The 27,531-nt window shown below is 35.2% G+C and overlaps 2 protein-coding genes and 1 pseudogene across 3 annotated transcripts; 1 reads left to right on the forward strand and 2 right to left on the reverse strand.

The window, feature by feature from the left end:
- Positions 1-5,236: 5,236 nt before the first annotated feature.
- On the forward strand, positions 5,237-7,068 carry LOC147402727 (alkane hydroxylase MAH1 pseudogene; annotated as a pseudogene).
- Positions 7,069-9,546: 2,478 nt separating this feature from the next.
- Positions 9,547-16,198, reverse strand: LOC147402728 (TLD-domain containing nucleolar protein). The gene is made up of 8 exons (XM_086438056.1): positions 15,901-16,198; positions 12,873-13,402; positions 12,661-12,733; positions 11,337-11,417; positions 11,175-11,238; positions 10,167-10,254; positions 9,953-10,037; positions 9,547-9,866 (listed from the first exon to the last, which is right to left on the reverse strand). The coding sequence occupies exons 1-8, from the start codon at positions 16,009-16,011 to the stop codon at positions 9,783-9,785; spliced, it is 1,116 nt and encodes a 371-aa protein (XP_086294182.1). The 5' UTR covers positions 16,012-16,198; the 3' UTR covers positions 9,547-9,782.
- Positions 16,199-18,261: 2,063 nt separating this feature from the next.
- LOC147402729 (dentin sialophosphoprotein-like protein) lies at positions 18,262-25,977 on the reverse strand. 2 transcript variants are annotated; one of them, XM_086438057.1, is made up of 8 exons: positions 25,504-25,977; positions 23,516-24,102; positions 22,588-22,948; positions 22,381-22,455; positions 20,652-21,362; positions 19,797-19,936; positions 18,661-18,796; positions 18,262-18,567 (listed from the first exon to the last, which is right to left on the reverse strand). In XM_086438057.1, exons 1-8 carry the CDS (start codon positions 25,525-25,527, stop codon positions 18,466-18,468), a joined length of 2,136 nt encoding a protein of 711 aa, XP_086294183.1. In that variant the 5' UTR covers positions 25,528-25,977; the 3' UTR covers positions 18,262-18,465. The 2 variants fall into 2 exon arrangements, with proteins under 2 accessions (XP_086294183.1, XP_086294184.1); XM_086438058.1 differs by lacking the exon at positions 22,381-22,455.
- Between the last annotated feature and the right edge of the window lie 1,554 nt (positions 25,978-27,531).

Here is a 27,531-nt window from a genome sequence, read left to right on the forward strand (position 1 = left end):
GAGGTTAAAGATGATTGAATTTTTTAAAGGAAAATCAAGAATTTTCTACAAGAGGTTGAGAAGATGGTTTGAAGAAGTTAAATTTCTCTATTTATTTCTTGTTTTATTTATTTTGGGTTGGGAGGAGAGAGAAAATTATTTTTTATTTTATGGGTACATTGTAATGTATTTTGGTGTGAGTTTGTTTGCGTCTATTTTTCTTATATTTGATCTATGCCATGAACTCTAATAGGCCAAGGTGTTATTTTTTTTTAAAAAAAATTACTTAAATGACCTTAGCAGAGGGGTTTCTTTTTAATAGTTCCTAAATTTTGGACCGTTGCTTGTTAGTCCATTCAATAAACCTTTTTATTTCTTAATGGTCCCTTAACCTCATCTCAAGTTATAATATTTTTGAAATACCCAAATGACTCTTTTTTTTTTTCATCTTCTTAGTATATTTAGGTTTTCCAACAACGATTGCAATTATTTTTGACAATTTTTTATCGTGAACAAATGGAAATGATATACTTGTAATTTTGAACATTTAAATGTAGTTTTTTATTTATAACAAAAAATGATAAATGAAGTAATTTTGAACATTTAAATGTAGTTTTTTTATTTATAACAAAAAATGATAAATGAAGTTGTGATTCCAAAATATGTATATAATGTCGAACTCGACACTTTTTACTTATTATCCAGTTCAATATTTTTATTGTTGAACTCACCACTTTTTATTATCGAGTTCAAAAAAATTTATTGTTGAATTCGACAATTTTCTAGAAGGAAGTGCCTGCGACCATCGGATTAGTCTTGCCGAAGAGTGGAGATACCCATGATAGGCAAAAAACAAAAACAAAAAAAAAAACCTTAATATAATCAGGTTCCTTTTGTTAAAACCTAGAAAATTGGAATCGCACCTCCCTGAATTCACATTTGTTAGTTTTTAAAATTACAAAAATATCCATTAATCTTCAAAACCATCATTTACTTAGTTTTTAAATTACAAATAAACCCTTCAAAAGTGGAGAGAACCCTTTTAAAATATTTTATAATTCCAACTTTGTCCCTAGATCTCTTTCAAGATATTTTAAATTTTCAAAATTGTCTATCAATCAAATCACAATAGAGAGAATTGAGTTTCTCTTCTCTTAATGGGTTTCTCTTCCCTCCACTTCTCTCAATCCAAACAGAGTGTAGATGGACAATTATGCTCTTAACACTACTCGTTACTTACATGATTAATTCTCACATTTATTAGAAACACACATGTATTTGAAGGGTTTATTTGTAATTTAAAAACTAAGTAAAGGATGGTTTTGAAGATTAATGGATATTTTTGTAATTTTAAAAACTAACAAATGTGAATTCAGGGAGGTGCGATTCCAATTTTCTAGGTTTTAACAAAAGGACCCTGATTATATTAAGGTTTTTTTTGTTTTGTTTTTGTTTTTTGCTTATCATGGGTATCCCAACTCTTCGGCAAGACTAATCCCATGGTCGTAGGCACTTCCTTCTAGGAAAATTGTCGAATTCAACAATAATTTTTTTGAACTCGATAATAAAAAGTGGTGAGCTCGACAATAAAAATATTGAACTCGATAATAAGTAAAAAGTGGCAAGTTCGACATTGTATACATATGTTGGAATCACAACTTCATTTATCATTTTTTGTTATAAATAAAAAACTACATTTAAATGTTCAAAATTACAAGTATATCATTTCCATTTATTCACGATAAAAAATCGTCAGAAATAATTGCAATCGTTGTTGGAAAACCTAAATATACTAAGAAGATGAAAAAAAAAAAAGAGTCATTTGGGTATTTCAGAAATATTATAACTTGAGATGAGGTTAAGGGACCATTAAGAAATAAAAAGGTTTATTGAATGGACTAACAAGCAACGGTCCAAAATTTAGGAACTATTAAAAAGAAACCCCTCCGCTAAGGTCATTTAAGTAATTTTATTTTTAAAAAAAAATAACACCTTGGCCTATTAGAGTTCATGGCATAGATCAAATATAAGAAAAATAAACGCAAACAAACTCACACCAAAATACATTACAATGTACCCATAAAATAAAAAGTAATTTTCTCTCTCCCCCCTAACCCAAAATAAATAAAACAAGAAATAAATAGAGAAATTTAACTTCTTCAAACCATCTTCTCAATCTCTTGTAGAAAATCCTTGATTTTCCTTTAAAAAATTCAATCATCTTTAACCTCCTTAAAAATCCTATTGATCCTGAGATTTGAAGGTTGGAGGAGAGAAAATCTCGAGATGAGAATACGTTTCATCGTAAGTTGAAGACCATGGGGTACCAGTTTAGGGAAAGGATATTGGCAAGAGGTTGAAATGTGGGCATCTTGGTCTTTATTAGTCTTTCATAGAATACTGAAGTCAAGGCATGTGTCATCAATTTGAAAGTCAGAGGTACCTCTAATTTTCACAAAAATACTCATTATTTTGGTGGGTTAATTGGAGTAGAAACACACTCGTTACTCACATTGATTAATTCTCACTTTTGAAGTAGATGGTTTTAAAGATTAATGGAGAGAAACTTATTTATTTTCTCTTCTCTCCACGTTTCTCTCAATCCAAACAAAAATAGGTGCGTGGCTGTTATGATACAGATCTTGAGATGCCATGCATATAAGCTTTTTCAACTTCAATGCTAAAGTACCTCGGTCTTCTCTATTGCAAATTACCTAAATGCCTTTTACTTCAACCAAAATTCCTTGTTTTTCTTTCCTAAAACCCACCATCTTTGGTTTCTAAAACCCATCATCTTTATTTTTTTTAATCTATAATATTCAACCTTTGACCCATCATCCTCGCTTTTAATGGACAAGTCTTAGGGTATGTTTGATTGCACATGGAAAATAGGGTGGAAAATCAATTTCCATGGAAAATGACATTTTTCAAGTGTTTGATTGCACATGAAAATGGAAATTCATTTTCCACCCCATTCAAAAAGTCCACTAAATCATGGATTTCACTTTCCCACCCATATGGGTGGAAAAATGAAATCCACCCATATTTTCCATCCTCAATTCTTCCCTACTACCACTACTACCACCACCACCACCACCATTACACTAACCTCGTCGTCGTCGACTCCGTCTCCGACCACCTTCTTTCTCTCTCTTCTTCTTTTTCTTCTTCTACTTTTTCTCCATCCTTCACCTCTTCCGCCACCACCACCACCACCACCACGTTCTCCCCCCATCTTTCTCACTTATCTCCGTCGCCGTCACCGTCGCCGTCACCGTCATCATCGTCGTCGCCGCCACCGTCGTCGTCGCCACCGTCATCGCCATCACAGTCGCAGCCATCGTCGCCGTCGCAATCATCGTTGCAGCCATCGTCGCAGTCGCCACCGTCGCCACATCCTCCCCCCTCCCTCTTCCTCGTCATCTTCTTCTTCCTCTCCCCCTCCTCTCATCTTCTTCCTCCTTCTCCTCTTCTTCTTTTTTCTCATAATTTTTCATGATTTTATCCAAGTGAAATCAAACAATGGAATTTGATTTTCCAACCCTACCTATTTTCGACAACTAATTTTCCATGGATTTCAAATTCCATGGAAAGTGACTTTCCATGCAATCAAACATACCCTTAGTTTATTTTGAAATATTATGTTAGGTTGCGAGATGAAGCACCATAATTGCTTGAATTGTGAACCGAATTCCCTCTAACAGTTGAGTTTCACGGTTTTTCCGTCCAACTTCACCCACGCACTTGAATTTTCAGTACACGTGTCCAAAGGAGAATTTAAAAATGAAAAAGAAAAGGACAAGTAATTTACACATAATTCACATTTTTTTTTCAAAGGTGAGACATTTCAACGTGGTTAAGTTACTAAAAATAACCCCACAGGTACTTATAATTTTTTTTTATATATATAAAAAAGGTACGATTATACTATTACATTTGTGATCAAAATTGTTTGTATGAAATTTAAAATTGAGTACTGCTGAGGTGACATTGGATTTAATGCGGTTTTTACATTTTTAATGGAGGTGTGCACATAATCGTAGATGTTGTTTCCTCACAATGCAAGTAAACACATCTACGGAAATGTAAAAAATCACAATAAATCCAATGTCACTCCAGCATTACTGTTTAAAATTAGATAAAATTATCATTCAGTAGTTAACTAGTTTGAAAATTAAAAACAAATAAATATCAAAATGGACATACTTACCTTTTTTTAATAAATATTTTAAAAATGTGTATGGAGCAGTGGTATTGGAATCATATACTTTCATTAAATAAAAGCATGGAAGGAATGGTCAGTTTCTAACCAAAAAGCTAATCACGTAGGGGACACCTCCTCGACAACAACTTAATCCTTATCAAGTAGTTTTGAGTAGATATAAATATGAAGATGTGCAGTGAGAAATGGATTCAATAAAGGATTTTGTTAACCATTAAATACACCTTGGGATCTGATTATTGTACTGAAATTGCCCTCAAAACTTTTGTTTTTAACCAAAAATACCCCCAATTGCTTGTCCCCAAGGTTTATTTAATGCATTTTATAAAAAGACCCATCATTGAATGTGCAATCGCTTTATCAGGATTTATAGGTTGTTCCAGTGTTTAAACCTTAACATGCAAGAACTAAGCTCCTTAATAAGAATTAGAGTCGTGCTGGAGTGACCTTAAGATTGGACCTCATATAGCACATCTTGACGTAAAAGTGCGTAGGTGCTTTTTCACTCGCATCTTGATGAAAAGCAGGTATGGCTCCCATACATTTACATGTCACGGTGTACGATGTGAGGTCCAATCTCGAGGTTAATAAGAATTAGATTCGTGCTGGAGTGACCTCAAGATTGGACCTCATATCGTACAACTTGATGTGAAAGTGGATAGGAACAATAGATGCCTTGTTACTCGCACCTCAAGGAAAATTATCTATGGTTCCCATGCACTTTCACGTCAAGGTGTGCGATGTGAGGTCACTCCACCAAGTCTCTTCTAAGATTAATTACTATAAGGAAAATGCTGAAATAACTAAGGGGACACTGAGTTGACGTGGAGGTGAGCAAGGAATCATAGATGCTAGAATGGAATGATAAACGAGAAGTTGAAACTTTTGGGACATTTGATCGGGATGTTACATAGAAAATTGGTCCATTTTTTTAATGATTTTGAACTGCTAACAGTTATAGACATTAATTTTAAGTGGTTGAGGGAAAAACAGATAGACTGGCAAACCAAATACACAGTTATAAAATCATCTACTTCTTCACCAACTATCTATCTATCTAAGTTGAAGCACCAAAGAGAAGTATGTATTTTCAGTCTATTCTAGCCTTCTTGGAGGACCATTTGAAGAGATGGCCTCAATTTTATCTTGTATTCCTTTGCTTCCTCCTCTCCATATCATGGTATTTGACACACAAGAATAAGGTCTTAACTCATTGGCCCATTGTAGGCATACTCCCCTCTCTCCTTCAAAACACACATCGTGTGCACGATTGGACGGTCGACATAACCAACACCTTTGGATGCACAAAATCAGTTTGTGGACCAATTTTCGGGAGGTTGGAGATATTGTTCACGTGTGATCCTCGCAATGTTGAGTACATATACAGAACTAATTTCCCCAACTTTCCTAAAGGCTCCGACTACATAAAGACCTTCGATATACTAGGCAATGGACTCTTCAATGTGGACTCGGATCTTTGGCATGCACAGAGGAATATGGCACGTACGATATTCGCGTCGAAGAAGTTTCAGTGTATCGTAGCTAACGTGAGCCGAAAGGTGGTGAAAGATTCACTCCTTCCTTTGATGTCACATGTAGCTAGAGAATCGTCTATTGTGGATTTGGAAGATGTGTTCTTGAGGTATACATTTGATACTACTTTTACAGCTTTGTTTGGTATAGATCCTAAATATCTTTCTCCAAGTTTTCCTGCTAATGAATTTGCACAAGCCATGGATGATGTACTTGAAGCCATTTTCTATAGGCATGTAATGCCTATTTCATGGTGGAAATTGTGTCGTTCGTTGATGATTGGGAAAGAGAGGAAACTGGACAAGGCGTGGAAAACCATGGATCGATACCTTGCACAATATATTTCTTTGAAGAAAAAAGACTTGCATAAAGGAGGAGGAGGAGGAGGAGAAGAAGTGGATCTACTAACGACGTACATGAATCTTCAACATGAAGAAATAAATGATTGGTTCGCAAAGGGTGACAAGTTCTTAAGAGACACCGCATTAACCTTCTTTTTCGCTGGAAGGGATACAACTGGTGCAGGTCTCACTTGGTTCTTTTGGTTGATTTCCAAGAACCCGCATGTCGAGGAAAAGATCTTAGAAGAGTTGAAGTTAGTACTTTCTAAGAAGATGAAAGATGGTCTGAGAGAGAAGAATCCATGTGTGTTCGACTCAGAAGATTTAAAAGGGTCCATGTATCTACATGCAGCATTGTGTGAATCACTAAGATTATACCCACCACTTCCTCTTAATCGAAAAGGCGCTTTAAGAGAAGATGTACTTCCTGATGGAACCATCGTGAAGCCGGGAATGATGATCATAATCTCGAAGTTTGTCATGGCAAGGATGGAATGGTTATGGGGGAAAGATTGCTCGGAATTTAAGCCAGAGAGATGGATTGATGAGGATGGTAAGCTAAACCATGAAGCCCAGCATAAGTTCCTCACGTTCGGCATCGGACCAAGGACTTGCTTAGGAAGGGGAATGGCTTTTACTTTGATGAAAACTGCTGCTGCATCAATGCTCTTCAACTACCATGTTCAAGTGGTGGAAGGTCAGATTTTCTGCCCAAAACCATCAATTGTCCTCCATATGAAAAATGGGTTAATGGGAAGTATCAAGCCAAGATTGTCTTTTAATGGTTAGTGTTCAACAAATCCATTATGGTATACGTGTACTAGTTGTATTTTCTATGTTCTTGATAGTTTTAGTAGAAAAATGAATAAGGTATATATGAGATGGCATGTATACCCATATAAAAATAGTTTCTACTTTTATCAAATTATTAATTGATAGTTTATATGTACATTAGATTAGATTGTTATAAATTGATATTTATGTGTTCGAACTTGTAAGGCTCTTAATGTTTATCTGTCTGCACATGTAATGCTCTACCTAAACCTTTTATTGTTGTCATTATAAACCCTCGATATCAATAAATTTCGTTTCTGCAAACATTAACGTTGCAGGGGCAACATTGATGGCCTTGAACCAATTTTTTTTTTTTTTTGCTACAATTATTGCCTTCAACTTGATTCGTTTTGGTCAAATCGAATAATCGAGATGAATCATGTGCAACTACTGTACTTTTAAATTATTGCTTCTCACTACAATTATTATTGTAATATTCTTAACCACATGTAAAATTGACTTCAAATTGAAGAACAAATCTATAAGTACTAAATTAAATCGTTGATTCAGATCGTCTTTTCATATGGTTATTGATGTTGGAGTGGAATTTGGCAATGTTAATCGTCTTGATAAAGACGACCCATTAAACAGTTGGATAATTCAACACGATATGTGCACGACTGACTCAGCTCTGTCCTTCCTTTCTTCCCTTCTTGATGAAATTTTTTTATCTTTTGAAATTTGCACCATCAAGGAACCACTAAGGCCAGATAAATCAAATAATCATTTTCTTCCTATTTTGGTGAAAGTGGTAAAGAGAAGCCATGTTCTTTTTTGATAATCCGAGTGTTTTCTTAACCCCTCATCACTCTAATCAAGTGAAGTAGAAACCAAGGGGTCTATGATTGCAAAAGAAAAAAAAACAAGGTGGGAAAATGTAATTTCTGGTTATCCTGACGCCCCAAGAAATAATTTTCTTTGGTTCGTAACTGATGTCCTCTCATGATAACCCTTCAGGAAAACATTTTCCCAAGACTATTTTGTAGATAAATTAATTTTCCCTAATATCATATATCACAAAGGTCTGTATATATGATTGCACAATGAAAAAATGAGCAGGAAAAATAAAATGTGATTTTCCGGGGTTGATTGCACATATTTACCAAAAAATTAATTTTCCCAGTGATTTTCCACCCTGGAGGGAAAATGATCTCCCCACCTTCTAATGTTATTTATTCTCTCCCGATTCCACCCACCCCCAAAACTAAAGAACAAATCTCTATTTAACATTTTCCTAGATGCAATCAAATGGCAGAATTCATTTTCCGACAACCATTTCCCAAGGAATTTATATTCCACTGAAAATGAATTCCCTGCAATCTTACAAACCCAATGTCAAAAGCTTAAGTAAGACAGGAGAGACCGTAGGTTGTGAGTTCGACAATACCCGGTGCGTGTGATGTGCAGGCATTGCACATGCCCAGGGGAGACCCATATGCCTTGGCTCCAGGCCCTAACTCTTCCGGTCCTCCTAGTCGGATGCAAGTTCGGACACCCCGGTCTTCAAAAAAATTAAAAAGAAGAAGAATAGACGGTGGTGGGAATGGCCAAAGATAATTATGCAACAAAGTGGACAACGAATCCAAAATGGCACCCATAATTTTGTTCCTTTAAAACCAATGGAACTATTTTCCTGAACACTCAAGCTAATCCTGAAAAGGTATAAATGGAAGCTAAGAATGCAAGATAACTTAACATTTCATGGATCTGTGCTAATCACAGTGAATCCATACCCATTTTGCAGGATTTGGGTATTTGATTAATCCAGTAAAATCATGGTTAGATATAACTTGCTACAATTCGGTTGAATCCAGAAAGATCTGGGTGAATCCTAGTTATTTTGCATGAAAAATCTCGATTCGTAGTGGATTCAGTCAAGTTACTTTCACAGTGGGGTGAAGTTCATTTATGGGTCATGTGAACTGGGTCCTGATCTACGGCTGTGTATATAAATATGGGTCATAGATTGTGGTCCAACTCCATATTATGTCCCCGATGCACCTGAACAACAAAGGGCACTACTGGACCACATACAACAACAAAAGCTTCCTGGGTTTGCCACCAATGCGAGTCAACAACAGACAGGAACTAAACATTTTAGGTTCAACAAATCAGAACATATATACAGCCTGATGAAAATCTCCAAAGCCTCAATGAAGGTGGCCCATTCAAATACTCATGCTTGGGGATGCAAGACCCATTCATATGCTTCAAGGTTAAAAAGATTTGAAGATAGTTGGAGAGGGGATATTTTGGCAGTAATAAAATGATTCAACCAACACTTTTGAATTGGCTGACATAAAAGTGATTTTGAGAGAAGGGACCAGTGTCCTCTCTTTAGGCATTGTGAATAACATGACAGACTCTGCACCAAAAGATGACGTCGAAGAGAGTACGTAATTGAAAACACTTACCTACTTGTGTATTTTTTTTTTTTTTTGTGAAATTAATATCTTTCTTCATTATTTACAAAGAATAAGAAAATCCTGAACTCCAGGTTTTCCTCATGTTCCATTGTAATTCTCTTGGAATCCAACAGGACCAATAGAGAGAGAAAAAAAAGGGTAAATAATTAATTACAAGCAAAGACATTAAAACTTAGTAGATTTCCTCATATTAGTTCATGTCCAAAAGCAGTTAAACAGTTAAATATCCCTTTATATATATACAATCCAAAAGCAGGATGTGCATTTACATAAGCAACGTAGAGATCAAGAATCTGAGACAAATGTTAAACACGTACATTAGTTCTTCCATTTGTATTTGTTAGAATCTAGTATTCAGCATAGTGAAAGTATATAAGATTGAACCTATTCGATTGAACAGGATGATAATACTCACTTTGAAATAAGTGAATGCTCCTCGACACCAGTTCACCACCTGCAAATCCCAGGTGCTTCTGTACTACAGAAAGCAACTGTTTCCTCATACTTTGAAGCATATGCAAAGCCCCACAACTGCACAACACAGAGAGAATAGGACATTGTTAACTCAACTTATGTTTCATCGTCACAAAATTTTAAAAGTGACACTCAATTCATACCTCAACCTCCTTCACTTCAAAGTCTTCTGTGTATGCAAGGCAGGGATTCCCAAAGGTTTCCGAAACTGAACTTGACCCATTCAATCTTTAAAAGGGAGAATGACAAGGAAAAGAAGAACTTCAAGATGAGTATAACCCAGTGATATATAAAGATAATATATTGCTTAGGGCCAAAAAAATAAATAAATAAATGAAAAGGCATAATAGATCTCACAGATCTCCATCCAAATAAAGCGCAAAATGACCACCACCACCCAATGCTAAGAAGTCTGTGGAGCACAAAGTAAAATACCGATTTGCACCTGCATATTTCTGGCAGTTAGACCACTCCTTGTTGTCTCAGACACTATCAGATTTACTAATTTACAAATAAACAATGAAAACCTTTTGTTCACCAAGGCTTGGATCAATTAAATTCATCACTTCTAAAAAATTGACAAATAACTATTAGACATACCTTCATAAAGTAGAATACCCCCTTTGGTAGGGGTTCAAATTTCCATGACAGACATGAAAACATAACACATGCAAAGGTGTATGTGGTAACTACTTAGCACTAGTCTTGAAAATATCCAAGCAACAGTGAAATTTGAGCATGCATGATATTTAATTTTTACACATTTCCAAGAACTATTTTGATCGCCATGGGTCCAAAAGGAAATATTATTACAGACAAACAACATTTCCAAACTTCTTTTTTCAATGTTCGCACTAAAAATTGTATTAAATAATAATTATAAACGATGTGTGAAAATTAAGCAACTAGTAGTGGATAACACAAGTAATGGGGAAACCTTTGCATATAATAATATACATGAATGAGCGAATTGCATCTATATTTAAGTTATATCATTAAAAATATTTTAATAAAAAAATAAATTTAAAAATCAGAATTGTGGTCTTTTCCTCAAAGTAGGGACAAGGGCGTCTGTTGCATCAATCCGATTGCTGCAATTTTATTCTTTTTCCATGTTCAGCAACCTCTAGGAATAAGATTACCATTAGCAATATTTGAGACCACTATTGTTTTTCCCATTTATCTCCTCAAATATCATAGCAACATTAAGATGGCCATATAATTGTTATTTCAGGAAGAAATAAAGTGATATTGATCAGTTACTAACATACTGAGACACAATAAATCAATCTTTGATTATCAAAAAATAATAATAAAACATCATCAAAGCCTTATCCAAAGATAAATAGACAGGATGATTATCACCTGTGGAGCGAAATACAACTGGGTGGCCGGACGTGTTTGAGAAAACAAACGTGTTATTGGTCCCCTGCTTAACCCACAATGTAGTGAGAAATATGAAAGAAAACAATTGCAAAAAGTCCCCCCTCAACCCAAAAATAAAAAATAAAAAAAATTCAAACACACCTGATACTTCCTCTTATTAGTTGGTCTAAGTGGTGCCTCAACTAAGCCACCAAATATTGCACCTTTCCGGTCCCCAACAACCTCAAAAAGGGAACAAAACGTATTTGAGGGAACAGAATGAAGGAACCTAATCCCAATAGCATTTATATAATTTTAAAAAGCCCAAACATAATAGAAAACATCAAATAGTAGAAAGTGTTCAAAATGATACTAACGGCAAGGAGCGAAGAAAAGTTTTGTACCCTTCAGATTATTCCATACATGTGGCTTAGTTTCCATCAGTCACATTGATCAAGTGGACCACCTTGAAGAATGGTCATCACCCAACAAGGCATGATATTAAAATTCACACATTTCCACAAAATATACAGAAATATTTTCATTTCCACGAAGGTCAATACGAAATTTAACTGAAAATATTTTTTATATATTTCAGTTAAAATCACTATTCATTTTTGCAATATTTTTCTGTCAATAGTGAATTTTAACCAAAATAATTAAATTTTATGCATAAAAATGAAAGATTACGGTAGAACTATTTTGATAAACAATAAAATTCGACCGGAATATTCTTCGTTCATAGAACCATTTGAAAAATGCTGATAAAATTTATAAGAATACAAAAATTATAATTTGTTTGTTGAAAGGACATTAAATTACCCATAAAAGTAATATTCACTAATAAAAGAATTACATATAATATCTATTCATTAATAGAAATGAATATTAGCACACACATACAATCGCCCATGTTCTAATCAGTTGGGTACATTAGTAATTCATTTTACATACTTAAAAAGGTAAATATATATACATACTCACACATACACCGTAATGCATAAATTTAGTACTAAGTAGCTTCTTCATTGAAGAGAGCTTTTTAGATATTAAGTTGAGTGTAGTTAATGTGACATTATTATTCTCAATTCCATGTAATATAGTTGTTTTTCGCTACGGGCTCTCAAATACCTCGGCAACGATTTCCAGGCTGACCGGAATTGATCTAGTAACTTTTTTTTTTTTGATCGATAAATTGATCTAGTAACTTGCTTTCAAAAAAATTGATTGAAATGGTTGGTATAATAACAGTGCAATCATAACAACAAAATGTCTCAATTGATCTATTACCTTGCTTTTAATAAATAAAACACCCCTAAATGCTTTAAATTTGTCTATAATAATTTGTGCTTCTTTTTTTACTGGTGTAGTAGCCGAAACATGCAAAGTATAATTGATTTCCATATATCCCTCTGGAAGCCAGAAACAGGTTTTAAATAAACAAAGTAATTGCTATCTAACTTGCAGGATAATTTGAGAAAAATACCAGCAGACTGAAACCAGGGCAAAGCAAGCTTCTTCTGTATAGGTGTGAAAGTGATATCCCGTGCCTCCAAGTACTGAATGAAAACAAGAGAAATATAATAAGCACTAACAAAGGTACCTGAATGCATAATTATACCTATAAATCATAAACCCAGTAACTGTATAGCTTAAGACATATATCATCAACAAATTAAAGAAGATGAGTTTCCACACCTGTAGAGCAGCACCCACTTTCTCCCTTGGACTAATACTGGAAGTGAAACATAAAGAGAACTTCGCATCTTCTCTGAAAGAAGTAATGAAGGTTCAGACATGTCTGGGAGATTAACTTGTGACACTGTATCTGTTGGAATCTGCACAGGCTGCAACTCGAGGCCAATAAGTTTTGATTCACTTTCGTCATCATTTTTCATATTACAATCACTCTTGTGTTCTGAAGCTTGATTTCTATACCCATTGATCCTGACTGCTTGGTAGATAGCTCTGCTAAGTGATTGTTTCCCCTTAGAAAGTAAAGATTTCTTTCTAGTGGTTTCTTTGACTCCTGGAACAGAAGCTGACTCATCCTTTTCAGCATTATACCTGTTCTGCTCCTCCATTTTAGAAAGAATACCAGATTCTGAAGGTGACATTAGAGAGTAGAGGAAGGCTGTAAATGAAGATGTATCAGGACCATCAACTGTGACCTCGGAATCCTCTTCCACATTTGACTCTTGTCGACTTCTATTCATATTTGATATGTCCTAACCAAGCAGAGAACATAAACATTTAGACAGACATCAGATAAAAACCCAGTATGTTAATTTGTTTTTCCTATCTGCATTAGCAAACAACTCCCTAATTTGGGATTTGATTAGGGACTTTCCGCCACAAAATTCTCACAAGATCAGACATTGTCACCCTTACCTACTCTGAAAGCTAGCCTCTTTTTGAACTAGGGCAAGATATTGATAATTCCACTCCAAATACTACAACCATAAGACGAAGTCGATGACCCACTTTCCCATTCCAAATTTCAAGACCCATATTTTCCCAAATAATCAGCCTCCACACTATTATCCTTGATTCAAATATCTGCAACCATTTAGTCAAATGACACGGATCCCCAAACCACCATTCTTTTCGGGGTGCAGATAGACCTCCAACCAAGCAGATGCAACCTATGGGACTCACATCTATCATTCCACAAAAAAATCATATGCTAAGTTGTCTAAATGCCTTTTGACACTTTCAAAAGTAGAGAAAAAGTACATCGGAATGCTCAACAATTTGCTTGTCATTAAGGTTAATTTGCCACCCTTCGACAAGTATACAGATTTCCAAGAAACAAAGTTAGAGTTCACTACTTAAATGATCCTTTTGATATGTTTGGCTCTTGAGAAGGGCCAACTTCGTTATCCCCCCCCCCCCCCCCTCCCCAATTTTTGATAAGATATAAGATCTTCTTTTCCAATTTTGAGCATAGCAATATGATAGAATATTTATTCAACAGTCAGAGTGGTTTCGTTCTGCATTCAACCACGACAGACCATCTTTTAGACGTTTTTGCAATTTAGATGTTGATTGAGAAAAGTTAAATTGTTTTTCAACTTCACAGTTTTGCATAGAGCTGTGTTTTATTTAGTCAAAAGTCAAAGTGGTTTCGTTCTGCCTTCAACTGACCATCCTTTAAACTTTTTTGCAATTTAGATGTTGATTGAAAAAGGTTCAATTGTTTTTGAACTTCACATTTTTGTGTAAGCAAGTGTTTTTAAAGGCATATGCCTCAAGGAGCTCCTTAGGAAGAAGCCTATTATAAACATTTTGAGGCACAAGAAAGAAACATAAAAACAGATTAGATGGATGGAATCAGACCAAGACGTACGCCATAATGTGAGGCATGACTGAGGTGTACACTTCACATTAAAATACACTAAGGTATCTCATTATTAATAACTCTGAAGAAAAAAATGTGTAGGACAAAAGACCACCAACATTGACATGCCCTTCCCTGGATATAGACCATAATACTACTTTACTTTTCTACTCTTAAACCAACTAGAATTTGAAAGCTTCTCTAGATTTTCTAACTAATAATGAAACACTTTTGACATTACAAACCAACATAAGTTCTCAAACAACTTGGACATTTTATTGATTAATAATAAGCACCCATGAGCTGGCTGATACAGTACAACAGAGGTTTACCATGGTTTCTACGCCCAAACCCAAACAATACTATTGTTCTGAAGTCTATATGTGGATGCTCCTGCATCGAACACACTTGTGAGTGTGAACTTCCTTGATCATTTTATAATTATTGCCTGTCTGCCATGCTTTCTGTGGTAACGTACATCCAAAATAGGATGGATTTTCTGAAATGACACTCACGAGCTTATCAATGGAGTGGCAGGGTTTCCTATAGACTGTAGCAAAGGTGGCAGGCCAAGTGGTACCCCAGTGTTTGGCCACCTCACCATCTCCTCATGTAACAAGTTTCAACCTCATAGCACCCCCATCACTCGGAAAGTGGAAAAGGAGGCGTTGTTCTTTGCTCCCGAAGAAAGAAAATCATCAGATACCATTCACGGGGAATCAGTAAACATATGGTGGGTATGGCTGTAGGAATAATGTGTACAAGGAAATTGTTAACATGGCAAATCCAGACAATTACATATCAGATGGACGCTTGGGATTGGCCACGTCAGCCCTATGAGTAGCAAGAAAAATCCAAGCATTCCCATAAGAAGTCTGAAGCATTGCTCAAGAAACTATTTTCACAGATGTTCTTCCAAATTAGAATATGCTACACTGTAACAACAAAAGCTTCCAATTTTTTCCCACTAAGTTAGCTAATAATATATTTGTTATGAAGCAATATCAGATTGGATTAGGGATAATCAATTCTTCTTCAACATTTAATTATCAAACTTTCAGCCATGATTTCTAAACAACTGTGATGTCAAATTAAATTGCAGAATAAAGGCATCCCCATTGACTACAACCCCAATTTTCATAAAAATCAAACCAATACCCATGAGTAGAAACCCTAAGATTAAACGCCCAAAACCCAAAAAGTAGAACTTCAGAACATCAAAAATAAGGAAACCCATATTCACAAAAACCATAAATTTCGAAATGAGTATTTTAACAAACTATGTAAAGTTGCTAAGTTGACTAAGAAAATCGTCAGATACTCAACTAAGAAAAGAGTATATAAAAGACACCAAAGGAAATAAAACAGAGAATCAACCCAACTTACATGAAGCTTTGAGGGTTCATCAGAGATTGGATTGAAGAGGACAGTGGTGAGATCAGAGACAAAGTGGGCAGCTTTACTACTAAACGAGGGTTCATGACTCATCGCCATCATTGAGAATCAAACAAATCCTTCAGGGAATCTCAGTCACTTCTTTTAGTGCGAATTTTAGAATTTGGAGATAAGATTTTAAGAAGAACAGCTCAGCTCAAGTCTTTGATTCCAAAGTCACTTTTTTTTTTTTTTTTTTCATCCAACGTTTCTCCCTTTGAATTTTATTTTTCCTCTCTAAACTTTTGCTTTGTTGCTTGAACATTTAATTTATCAAGAAAACCGGTTTTTAAAAGCGTAATTTAGATATACCCCCTCTGATTTTGGTGAATATTTGAGATAACCCCTGAGTTCTCAAACTGATGACATACCCTTCTTGATCATAGTCCTTAATTTGTAAGAGAATAAGGAGAAAATGACCGAATATCTTAATTTTCAACATGTAGCCAAAACATTTGATTCTTCAGCAGAAATCCATTCACTTAAACCTTTTCAACATTTTTAGGGTAAAAAATTATAACTTTTTTTCTATTCTGTTAACCTAAAAGATCTTCAACCCATGATATATGATTTATTTGGTAACACTAATACTCGAGTGACATTGGATGTATTGCGATTTTTACATTTTTGAGGTAGAGGTGTGCACAACTGCACATAACCGTAGATGTGTTTATTCATCTCGTATCACAAGTGAACACACTTAGGGTTATGTGTGCATCTTCCCATCAAAAATGTAAAAACTGCAATAAATCCAATGTCACCCCCCAGCACAACTCATTTGGTGAAGTAATCAAAAGCAAGAAAATTTATTTAATTTTCTTTTCAAAGATTTAAATGAGGAAACATTAGTGGAAATTATGTAATTAGCCAAATAATGGCAAAAAGAAATGATGATCTACTAATAGTGGATACTGGATAGCACGTCTTCGCTCATGAAACACAAATATCAGTAGTTATGCAATTTTATAATATATGACATCATTGGTTCACCCTTTTCTCAATATACATTATAGAGGGATATGTCAGCAAATTTGAAAACCTCAGAGATGGCTGAAATATATGAGTTTAGTTTAAAATTGGATTCACCTGTGGTGTGATTTTATTATTAAAAAAATTACGGGGTTTATTCATATTTTTATGGTTTGATAATATCACAGCCCTTTTAAAACCATGCTGATCCCTGAATGTTTGCCATCCCCCACTCCCCCACTAAAAAATTAAAAAAAAAAGTGATTGATGATTCTTCTTATTAACCATTAACCATTAAATTTGAGCACAATTCCATTACGGATTTTGATACACAGGCCAATTGAGTGAGTCCAAACCTAAGATGAAAAATGATCGAATCCATTGGCTCTAAAAACACCAATGACGCATATTTTGGGTGGAGGTTTACCAAGGACCTAACATTCATGGGGTTGTTGTGATCATATAGAGTGTATCACATGGCAGGCATCTTGAGTGAAGTGGTCAATAAAAATGTGTGGCTTTAAATCCCATAAGAGTCATGTTTTGAGGTATTATATTAATAAATGGAACAAGGGATTGGCTCTCAATTGAAGGCTAAGAATTTTGGTTGGGATTGTTATATTTTGATTTTGGATTGTTATACTCAGAACTGATTTTCGGATTCATAATCTGAAAAATGAATGATCATTATATATATATATATATATATTTATATATATCAGATCTATTTTAGGTAAGGATGGAGAGATTGAGAAATGTAATGATGATCAAATTGGACTTAGACGATCAAAGTGGAGGTGTGCTTCTTTAGTGTCACATGACAGGCATATCAATCAAATTAAAAGAAAAAAAAAATGAAAATGACAGTAAGACTGATTATGCTTTAAGGGACTAAAAGTTTGAAGATCTAGAAACATAATATCAATTTATTAAATTTAGAAAAGATGAGGCTGTTGAGATGGATGAGCGAGGATTACACTAGGGAAGATGTAGTTCCCGTGAAGGCATTCGAGAAAAACTGTAATCCCAATTAAAAGATATACTTAAGTTAAAGGCCCTAAAAGAATGACAAAAAGACTAAAAAGAAAATGGATGAAGATATTGAAAGCATATTATATGAACTACATATTTATATATAATCCTTATTTTTTTTAGAATTGAAGCACATTTAGAAGAGTTAGGTTATAATGAGTTTCAGCCTGATTACATGGTAAGGATTAACAGTTGTTACACAAGGTCGAGATTCAAAACATATAATCAAATATATCTCATTAAACATGACTCCTTTCTTACTCTTTAACGCTGTAGGGAGAGTTACAAATATAATTCACAGAGATGTCGATAAATAGCTTAATCATGTCAACCAGTAACATATAGACTTCAAGGATGTGTTACAGAAAAATGATGTATCTGAAAAGATGGCATCAAACCTTTGTCCATTCGCTGGTGCCTTTGTACAAATCATTATTATTTATACATGATGACACACAGCAGTTCAAAATACAGCAATCTTTCATTGCAGTTGTAGCCAAAGCTCACAATTGCTTTCTACTGATCAGTAATCAGCATATTTGTATCACTGCGACCAATTTCTTCAGGACAAATCAGTTTCTCCGACATCACAGGTTGACTAGTGAGAGACCCATGGATCTGTTAATTCGGTCCACAGAATGTTATCAGGATGAGAGAGCCACATCAGTAAAATTTACAATTCAGTTCATGAAGATATTTGTGAAAGCTTACCATGGCACGAGATTCAAGAGGCGAGGGATCATTAGAAGGTCTTGTAGATGGGTCCAGGGGCCTGTGGAAAAGCAAATGTGCTATAGACCGATCAATGGGATTAGTATCAGTTTCAATATCCATAAACTCCGTGCCCCTGCATAAACACCACCATGTGACAAATTTGAGGATCAGCATCAAGAGCAACTCAGTTGCTGCACACATAGATGATAATCATCAACAGCACTACTCTAACAAGATTAGTCATATGCTGATGTTAGAAATAATAATAAATAAATAAAAGTGGTACTTACACTCATAGTCACCAAATTCTGCGACTTATTGAAAAAGTTATAAAATCATGACTCTTTCCTTCAGTGATTTAATTGGACCTTCTCAATAAGTTAAGACTGTTACGAACTTCGCGATTAAATCAGGAAAAATGAAAGATGACCTTCATGCACTAGTAAGAAGTAGATGAAATTGATAAATATGATGGTGACCATTTTACCAAATAAATATCAGATAATTATGATGCCCAAGAGGCATTTGATGATTTTGACTGGTTGATGACTCCTAACTTGGACTCATGATTGTGATCTTTTTTATATTTAAATCATATAGCCGTGAATGCGCTGTTGATTTGTGGATGTATGGATGATATCACTATGGGATTTAGTGATTTATTATTGTAGGGATTTGATGATGTAATATGAGAATAACACCTATCAGAAGCAACTACACAACCCTAACCCAAACTCGAGTTTTTCTTAATTTCACAGAACTCTTCGAATTTTGCCTTGTCAAGTTATTCCTGAACCCTTGGTGACTATATACTTGCACTGGGAAATATGGCTAAAGATAGTTGAATGAAGACGATAGTTGTAACAATTACTAGTGTCTAGAAATTTGCCTTGTCAAGTTATTCCTGAACCCTTGGTGACTATATACTTGCACTGGGGAATGTGGCTCAAGATCGTTGAATAAAGACGATAGTTGTGACAATTAGGAAAAATAATATTTCTTAGAAATGATGAATTTTTAACATTAAGTAATCTCTAGTATGTCATGAAATGAATAGCAGGAGCTACATTTAGATCCAGTTATCTAAACGAGAATTTTGCTATTGTCTAGAAACATCAGGTGAATGGTCATACTTGTCCAATTCTTCAGTTGTCAATAATCCACTTTTACATCTGCTGCTAGTGTTCAAGTTTGTAGAAGTATGTCTTCGTTCTGCATTCCTCGCCAAGCGGTATAAACTGTCTCTTATACATAGCTTTGTTCTAATATCCAACTGAAATCAAGCAAGTTTAGCTCAGTCAACATCAAATAAAACTGAGGATAGTTTGTGACAACTTCACATTATATATGTATTACTAGTGCATTTATATGGAGGCTTTCCCAAATCACAACTTTTAAACTTACAAGCTCTTGACCATCTTCTCCCTAATCAAAATGGTTATCAGCAACAAACTGTGAGGATTGCTGCTATTTTTTTTTTTTTTGGATGGGTAAGCTGACTTGAACCCATGACCTCAAAGTTGCTTTGCAATGTGTCAAACCAACAGAGCTATGGGTCTGAGCCCTATCGCTGCTAATTTTATAGTAAAGAACCATGTGGGTCTTTGCCTACCATCCATGCATAACCACTTCCCCTTATGGCTAAATCTAAGAAAGGGCAGAATTGATTTTTAAATAAGATGTGTCAAGAGTCAAGACCAACTAACTTTAAGGGTTAAAACCAAATCTATATTGTATGATATCTTGTAGAACGGCAAGAACCAAATCCACAAATTCCAAAATACAAATTTATAATAGTACCATTCTATATCACACGCTAGCACCCCCACATCTGCCCGCAGGAATGCCCATGGACATGCACATTCATGTAATTATGTTCTTGGTAAATTTTAGTTTGAGGATGAGTTATACAATAAAATGACACCATATTTTCTATGTTGTAAAAATGACACTGTCTTATTCAAAAAGAGTTATAGAAAACATGGTACCTGCTCCATGACATACTGGAGCTGCCGAAAACTAGTTGCTTCCAATGAAACTTCATCCGACAGTTCAGAGCTCATGCATGAGCTTTCCTGTACAGTTGAAGCATCTACTTCTGCTGGGAGTTCTGTGCTCACTCCAACTTCACTATGACCTCCAATTTCATCTTGAATGGGTTGCACTTGCTTCTGATCTGGAACCTGATCAGTAAATGCAAACTGACCGGCCAAATCCTCATATTGAGGTTTAACGCTCAATGTTGCCTGCCTTTGTCGCCAGTGAAGCTTTTCTATCTTGTCTTCCAATGTCATAGCTTGATACTTTAGTGAAGGATCTGAAGGCCTCTCCTTGGGCATTGCATGATTTGAAGCATAAGAAGAAGAAACCTTGGAAGAAATTGAAGGGTGGCCATTGTTTTCAGATTTGATACAGGATGTTGTCGGTGTCACTGAAATCTGTTGTGAGGGATGATTGTACTCACAATGTACGTGAGGCATGTAACCAAATGAATCAGGTTCTAAGTTTTGCTTTTGATGATCAATGGCTGGAGAAGGAAACCCTTGCATGGCTGAGGGCATAGAACTGGGAATCTTAACAAATTGTTGCATGGTGCCATGGCCATGGAAAGAACCACCACCTAAATATTCTGTAGTCTGGTCTTTTATTTTTTCCCCTAACTTATTTTGGTGCTTCAACAGCTTTCTTTGCAAATTGTTCTGTAACAAAATAATACAGTCATGAAAAGAAAGATCTTTGAAGAAGGGAAATAAATATCATCTTGATGATTTTCCAAAATGTGTCTCTAGATGGAATTGAATATCAAAACAAGGATACTGATCCCTATTAGTAGGGACAAGGCAATGTAAATTACAACAGTCAAGATTCTAAAAGTATCGGTATCTGATATAATCAGATGAAATGACTTAGTGCATGTCGTAGAATGAACTGATTAAACGGACACCCATAATTATAAGCCTGGAATCAACTAATGGGAAGATGTAGGTACACACAAGACTTCACTACGGGTCTGTATTATTGCGCAAGAAGTGGGCAGGAAAATAATTTTCCCAGAGAAAGGCAATACACAGTGCCTTTAGTTGAGTTCTTTCGCACAAATATCGACAATGATTTTCTCGTTGTGGCAGAAAATTCTTATATGTTTTTTCGCACGAGTCACAATTACCCCATCCCCAAAACTTAAAACCAACTCTTTCGAAATTTTTCTATGTGAAACATTCACTCAGAAATCCATTTCCCCAATAAGCATTTTCTCAAGAAATCAATTTTTGAAGAGAATATTTTCTAGGCAATCACAGACAACACAAAAGCAGAGAGGTCTACAAAAGGAAATAATTTACGTCTTAAAACAAATACAAAACTCAGATGCTTGTGTGGATTATAGTTGCAAATACCAAATCGCAATCATTCAAAATCCTTTATTGCATAGCATGGTGAATTTACCGATGAATCGGACTTCTAACGAAAACGCTAGCCTCAACCCACTGTTGAGGCTCTCCATCAACATGACTGTTAGGATGTTAGGGATTTCAAAGAAAAATGTATCCCTATAAGATTGGTACGGATCTCTAGGAAATATGTGTTTTTCATCTTATCCCAATGGTTATGTTGATGGAGGACCTCAACAGTGGGTTGAAGCTAGAAAAGTCCAATTTATAAATATGAATTTATGAACTGAAAATAAGTAACAATTACAGTATCAATTCTTTGACTTACCATCCCACTGTTTTCATTGCTAGTATGGGTCACAGGTGATAATTTGACCCTAACCCCACCATTGGTTTGATGTGACTGCAAAAATCATTTTAGAAAAATAAGCTGCTTTGGAACTCAAAAAAACAAAAGAACTCAATCCTGCATCACAAATATATTTTACAGGGAACATGCATATGATATCACATGGACATGATGTTTTTTACAGACCTGTTCCTTGGATAGAGATTCCCTCTTATCTTCAATATATGTATCCAACCAATTATCATAAGAGGACTGGTCAAGACTGACAGACTCATCAGCATCTAACGTCTGAGAACTCGTTGTACAAGTATTAGGGGTACTTTTCTTATCAGAATCAGTGATCAACGGAGAGACACTATCGAGCATAAATTCCATATCAGCTCCACAATGTTTTGACATACTTTTTAATGCACTTGACTCTGAACAAGAAGACTTGAAGTCTGACTTTAGAGCATCTTCAGAGCCATTAAAAGCACGTGAAGAAGATGAAAACCATGACATTTCTTCATTACTAGTATTCCTTTGTCCGAATGTCGAATCACAGCTTCTGCAAGATCAAGACAAGAAAATTTTACTTTCAGAAAGTGCAAAAACATGTGTTGAAAAGGGATATTATGTTCAGATGGATAAGTGGAAAGAATAAGATAAAATTAAAAACAAACACATTGTGAAAATATAAAGTAACCCTAACAAAATTTAGGAGGATCCCATAAGGCGATGAACTTGGGGAAAGTCAATTGATATGGTACAGTCATGTGTAACAATGACCAATGACAGTATCGTTCACACGGAAGGTTTGAGTTCGGCTGAACGAATCTGGTTCTTCCTTTTCATTCTGTCTAGACCTATATATTCTGTTATTGAAATAGAAGGAACATGTAGAATGAAAGCTCTATAAGAGCAAGAGATGACCAAAAAGGTCATCGATTCAAGTAGTAAGATCAGATATAAGAACATTTGGATTAACAGAAGATATAGCTTAAGAACCCCAGATATTTGGGATAAGTTTTTAACGATGATGATAATTTGCAGAGAAAGCTCAGTAAGTAAATCGTGCCATATTAGAAAAATAAAATTTATCCATGGAGAGAGAACAAAAGAATCTATGGAATACCTAAACATTCTGTCAACATCCTCAAAATTGCCAATATCAGGCCATCCATAATACAAAAGATCGCTGCTCTCCCTGTCCTGATGTTCAGTACCAAAAAAATTGAGATCACTGTCGGTTGGAGAAAGATCACCAAGTGGAAAACGGCACAAATTGCTGTCAATCTCATCATCCTTATTCCCAAGGATAGTATCATCTTCACAAAACTCATTTCCCATTGAATCCATGTTGCTCATGTTGAAGCAGTTATTCGATATGTTAGCATCATCAGCTAAACTTGTAACTTCTTTGATGCAGTTGGTACCACACAAGTCAGAAAACACACCACGTGTACAAGGCAATGAGCCCTTTTCCAACATGAGAGCCTTTTCATCTTTTAGAGTTGGAAAACTTGTTTCCTTCTTTCCCAGAATAACATCTTCATCAGCAAACTTGCCACCTAAACTCTCTCTAACAGCAGTTAATGATTCACGCCTTGGCTTCTTCTGACAATCACCTTGAGCCACATATCCATCCCCTTGTTTTCCAGCAGTATGAGGCACTATATGATCTTCACTTCCACCGAACTTATCCCAGACGATATCTTCAAGCTGCATGAGCAGTTAAAGCATTTAACTGATGAGTGTGACATGGGTAGCACAAATTTCTAAAGATAATTGATGAAGAAAAACTAAAGAAAGTTAATAGAGTTTTGGGTCAAACATTTCAATATCATATGCATAACTTGATACAACCATCACTCATAAATATTATATTTGAGATTAATGTCAACAAAACCTTTTTTCCGATAAGTTAAAATTTATTGATAAGAGGACAATAAGTCCTCAAGGAGAGAAACAACAAGCAAAGAAAACAAATAAGACAAGCAACAATCACTCCCTAATTGATTAAAATTGATTAATTAATAGATAGGACTCGACAAGTCGAAGAATGGACTGCTAGAACAGAGCATAAGAATAAACAATTTCGAGCAACTAATGGCCAAACCATCTTCAAGGATATAAATAGTTATTCCTTTACTCGTACCACATCTCAAACCTGCAAATTGTAATATCATGAAAAATCTTTGATTAGTTGTAACATCAAGAAAAAAGTCAAACAATGGTCTAGAACAATCAATTTCATCACTATGTGATTACCGATGGAAGGGTTTTTGAATTTTTGACCACCAAACACTCAAAGCCGGATTTTTATTCAAGTGGTGCTCTAAATAAGTTATTGGAACCAAGTCTCATCCCTTCAGGCACAAAGGAATAGGTTGTGATGCCCAAATCAAGCATTGGAACCTAGTATTTTCCTATTGTCATTTCTATTGCAAAACTTGTATTACACTCTGATTACTACTTCTAGACTTTTGTAATTTGACCTTCTTCATCTTCTTATCTATTTGTAAGAATCTTAGTGCCGAGTTCATGGATACTAAATCATGGCTTCCACTCTTGGAAGAAGTATTGAAAGTGATCATCTTTCTGTCCATAAAAGGGTTACAAGTGTTGATATCTCAGTTCAGTTTGTTCAGGCTCAAAATCAAACTGCAAGCATCTCCGTCTGCATTTCTTAATTCTACATGACAAACTAATGCCTTGCTCCATCATCGATTTGAAGGGAAATAACAGAGAATATGAAATTTTTTTTTTATTTATTTATTTATTTTTATTTTTTTTGTACAAATCCGTTATTCCCTGATCTGTTGTTTATTTGTATATAAGCCAATCATATATTTGTAACAGAGAGATATCTTTCATTGGAGAACAAGGAAAAAAAAAATGCAATTTTTCTTCCATTTCAGCCTTTCCCCAAACCATAAAAAGTACAAGATCCAATTGCGATGTGTAAGATACGTAATTTTTCTTCCATTTCAGCCTTTCTCCAAACCCTAAAAAGTACAAGATTCGATTCCAATGCTATATCTTACACATTAAACCTAAACCTAACAAAATAATTTATGAACCAAAATCATAATATACAAATAAACAAAAAAGAAATCTTACCTCATACATGGACCAGTCAGACATCACTCCAATTTACTCTACCCAGAACTAAGGATCCACAAAATTTTCCGATCTGATCTCATGGTTAACACACAAAATTGAGTTGATCTTCAATGGATGGATCAGAAAGAAACCACTAATCCCTCCTGCGAAATCCTAACAAAATTCAATAAAAGTAGCAGAAACTCCCGCTCCCCTCATTAATGGCGTCGGAAAACCCTAATTTTCAACAGACTCTTCTTCGATATAGCAGCTCAAATAGATAAATCTTCGACAGAAAACACCTATGTTCAGTGCAGAATTTACCAGAAATCCAGATCTTTGCAGAACTTTCGTCCGTAAATCAGAGAAGGAGATACAGAACGACTGAAACCTAGTACGAACATAAACCACTAGCCCTAACTCAAACCACGGATGAGCAATCGCAGCTTCTGGAGTCCAGACGCCTTTGTCGTCTCAAACAAAGGTTCAGTATTTTAATCTTATTTTACTTTTATAAAGAAAAATTTAGGCGAGAGTTGACACGTGGCGAATGAGATCAAAACAATCGTGGTGGGTAGAGGAAGGCATAGATGTATATCAAAACTAGTGGACGAGAGTCAGGGGACTGAGATCCTAATATCCAATCAGTTCCTGAATTCTTATTGGTCCACGATGACACTTGACCTTTGTAAGATTGACACGTGTTCTTCAACGCTCTTTAAAAAAAACTTGCGGTGGAGAGTGCACGTGGCGTCACATGGTGCCGTTGTTCCCTTTTAATTGTTAAACAATGGGATAAAGTTAGTTTTCATGGCCGACCTCCCATTTTTTTATGGCACAATAATTGATGAGTCTGTGGAAAGATTTCACGAGAGTACAACTAAGGTGGACACTAACTGTCCAAATAAATACATCCCAGATGTAGATGGTTTTTTGGACCTTCCACTCTTCGAGATGAAAACTGTCTTCTGAAGTTAATCTTGATCTTAATCTAACGTCTCCCCTTTTTTACAGTGGTGGTCTGACTCTTGACTCTCTTGTTGACATTTTCTGATGGGGGATTTGATTTAAAGAATAACTTTCTTTATTGATGATAGTTGATTTCCGTTCTTTCACCACTTTCTTGTTGATTGAATGAGAAATTGTTGAGGCCCCAGTGTGATATTTGTCAAGGATGCTCTAACAATCAAGTTAATACTTAAATAAATAAATAGAAGATGAATGAAGAAGAAAATGAATAGTACTCAGAGATTTGGATATTATAACTCAACCAACTAACTAATCCCTTCTTTAATTTCTAGAGGGTATACTTATAGGCTAATCTTGGAGATAGGTGTCACTACATTACTTATCCAAATGTATGATGAACTGAGTATTTTGAGATGACCTTGAGTGCTTTTGGAATATAGGTCTATCACTTGTTAGGAACTAGTCTGGTGCCTGAGTGTGGGGTATAGCCTGAGTGCGGGGCATAGGGACTAGTCTGGTGCGTGCAAGCTTGGACCGGATACCCTTCGTTAGCAAAAAAAAAAATAAATAAATAAATAAATGTAGAATTCTGACATGTGGTGTCTTATCAAATATGACAAGATTTTGTTTTGTATTTATCCTCATGAGAGGACGTGCTCAAACTCAGATACTTACTCAAGATTGTTTATATACTATGGGTCAAGTTGGATACGAGTTAGGAATCAGATTAAAAACGAGCTAAGGTTAATAAAATCTTGGATTTTTATATTAAGAGTGAGCCCAGAATTGAATACGAGTTTGGGCTAAGGTTGGATATGTGATATTGTTTAGATGTGAATTGTTTTAACATATGTTTTAAATGAGTCTAAGAGCTTAAGCTCTACATTTATTGTGAAGTTAGTTTTGCCCCTAAGGGATAGACGTGTCAAGGTATGTCATTTTCTCGTTTCGATAAGTTTTGTGTATTTCTCACAAATGAGAAGACTCGGTGTATGGAAGAGCTCTTATCTCTTCTAAGCCTATCTTGATAGACTACGAACTCTAAGTTCAAATTGAGGTTTGACTAATCTGGTTAGT

The sequence above is a fragment of the Akebia trifoliata genome, chromosome 4, assembly GCF_017979445.1.
Source record: "Akebia trifoliata isolate Shusen 1 chromosome 4, ASM1797944v1, whole genome shotgun sequence".
NCBI lineage: Eukaryota > Viridiplantae > Streptophyta > Magnoliopsida > Ranunculales > Lardizabalaceae > Akebia > Akebia trifoliata.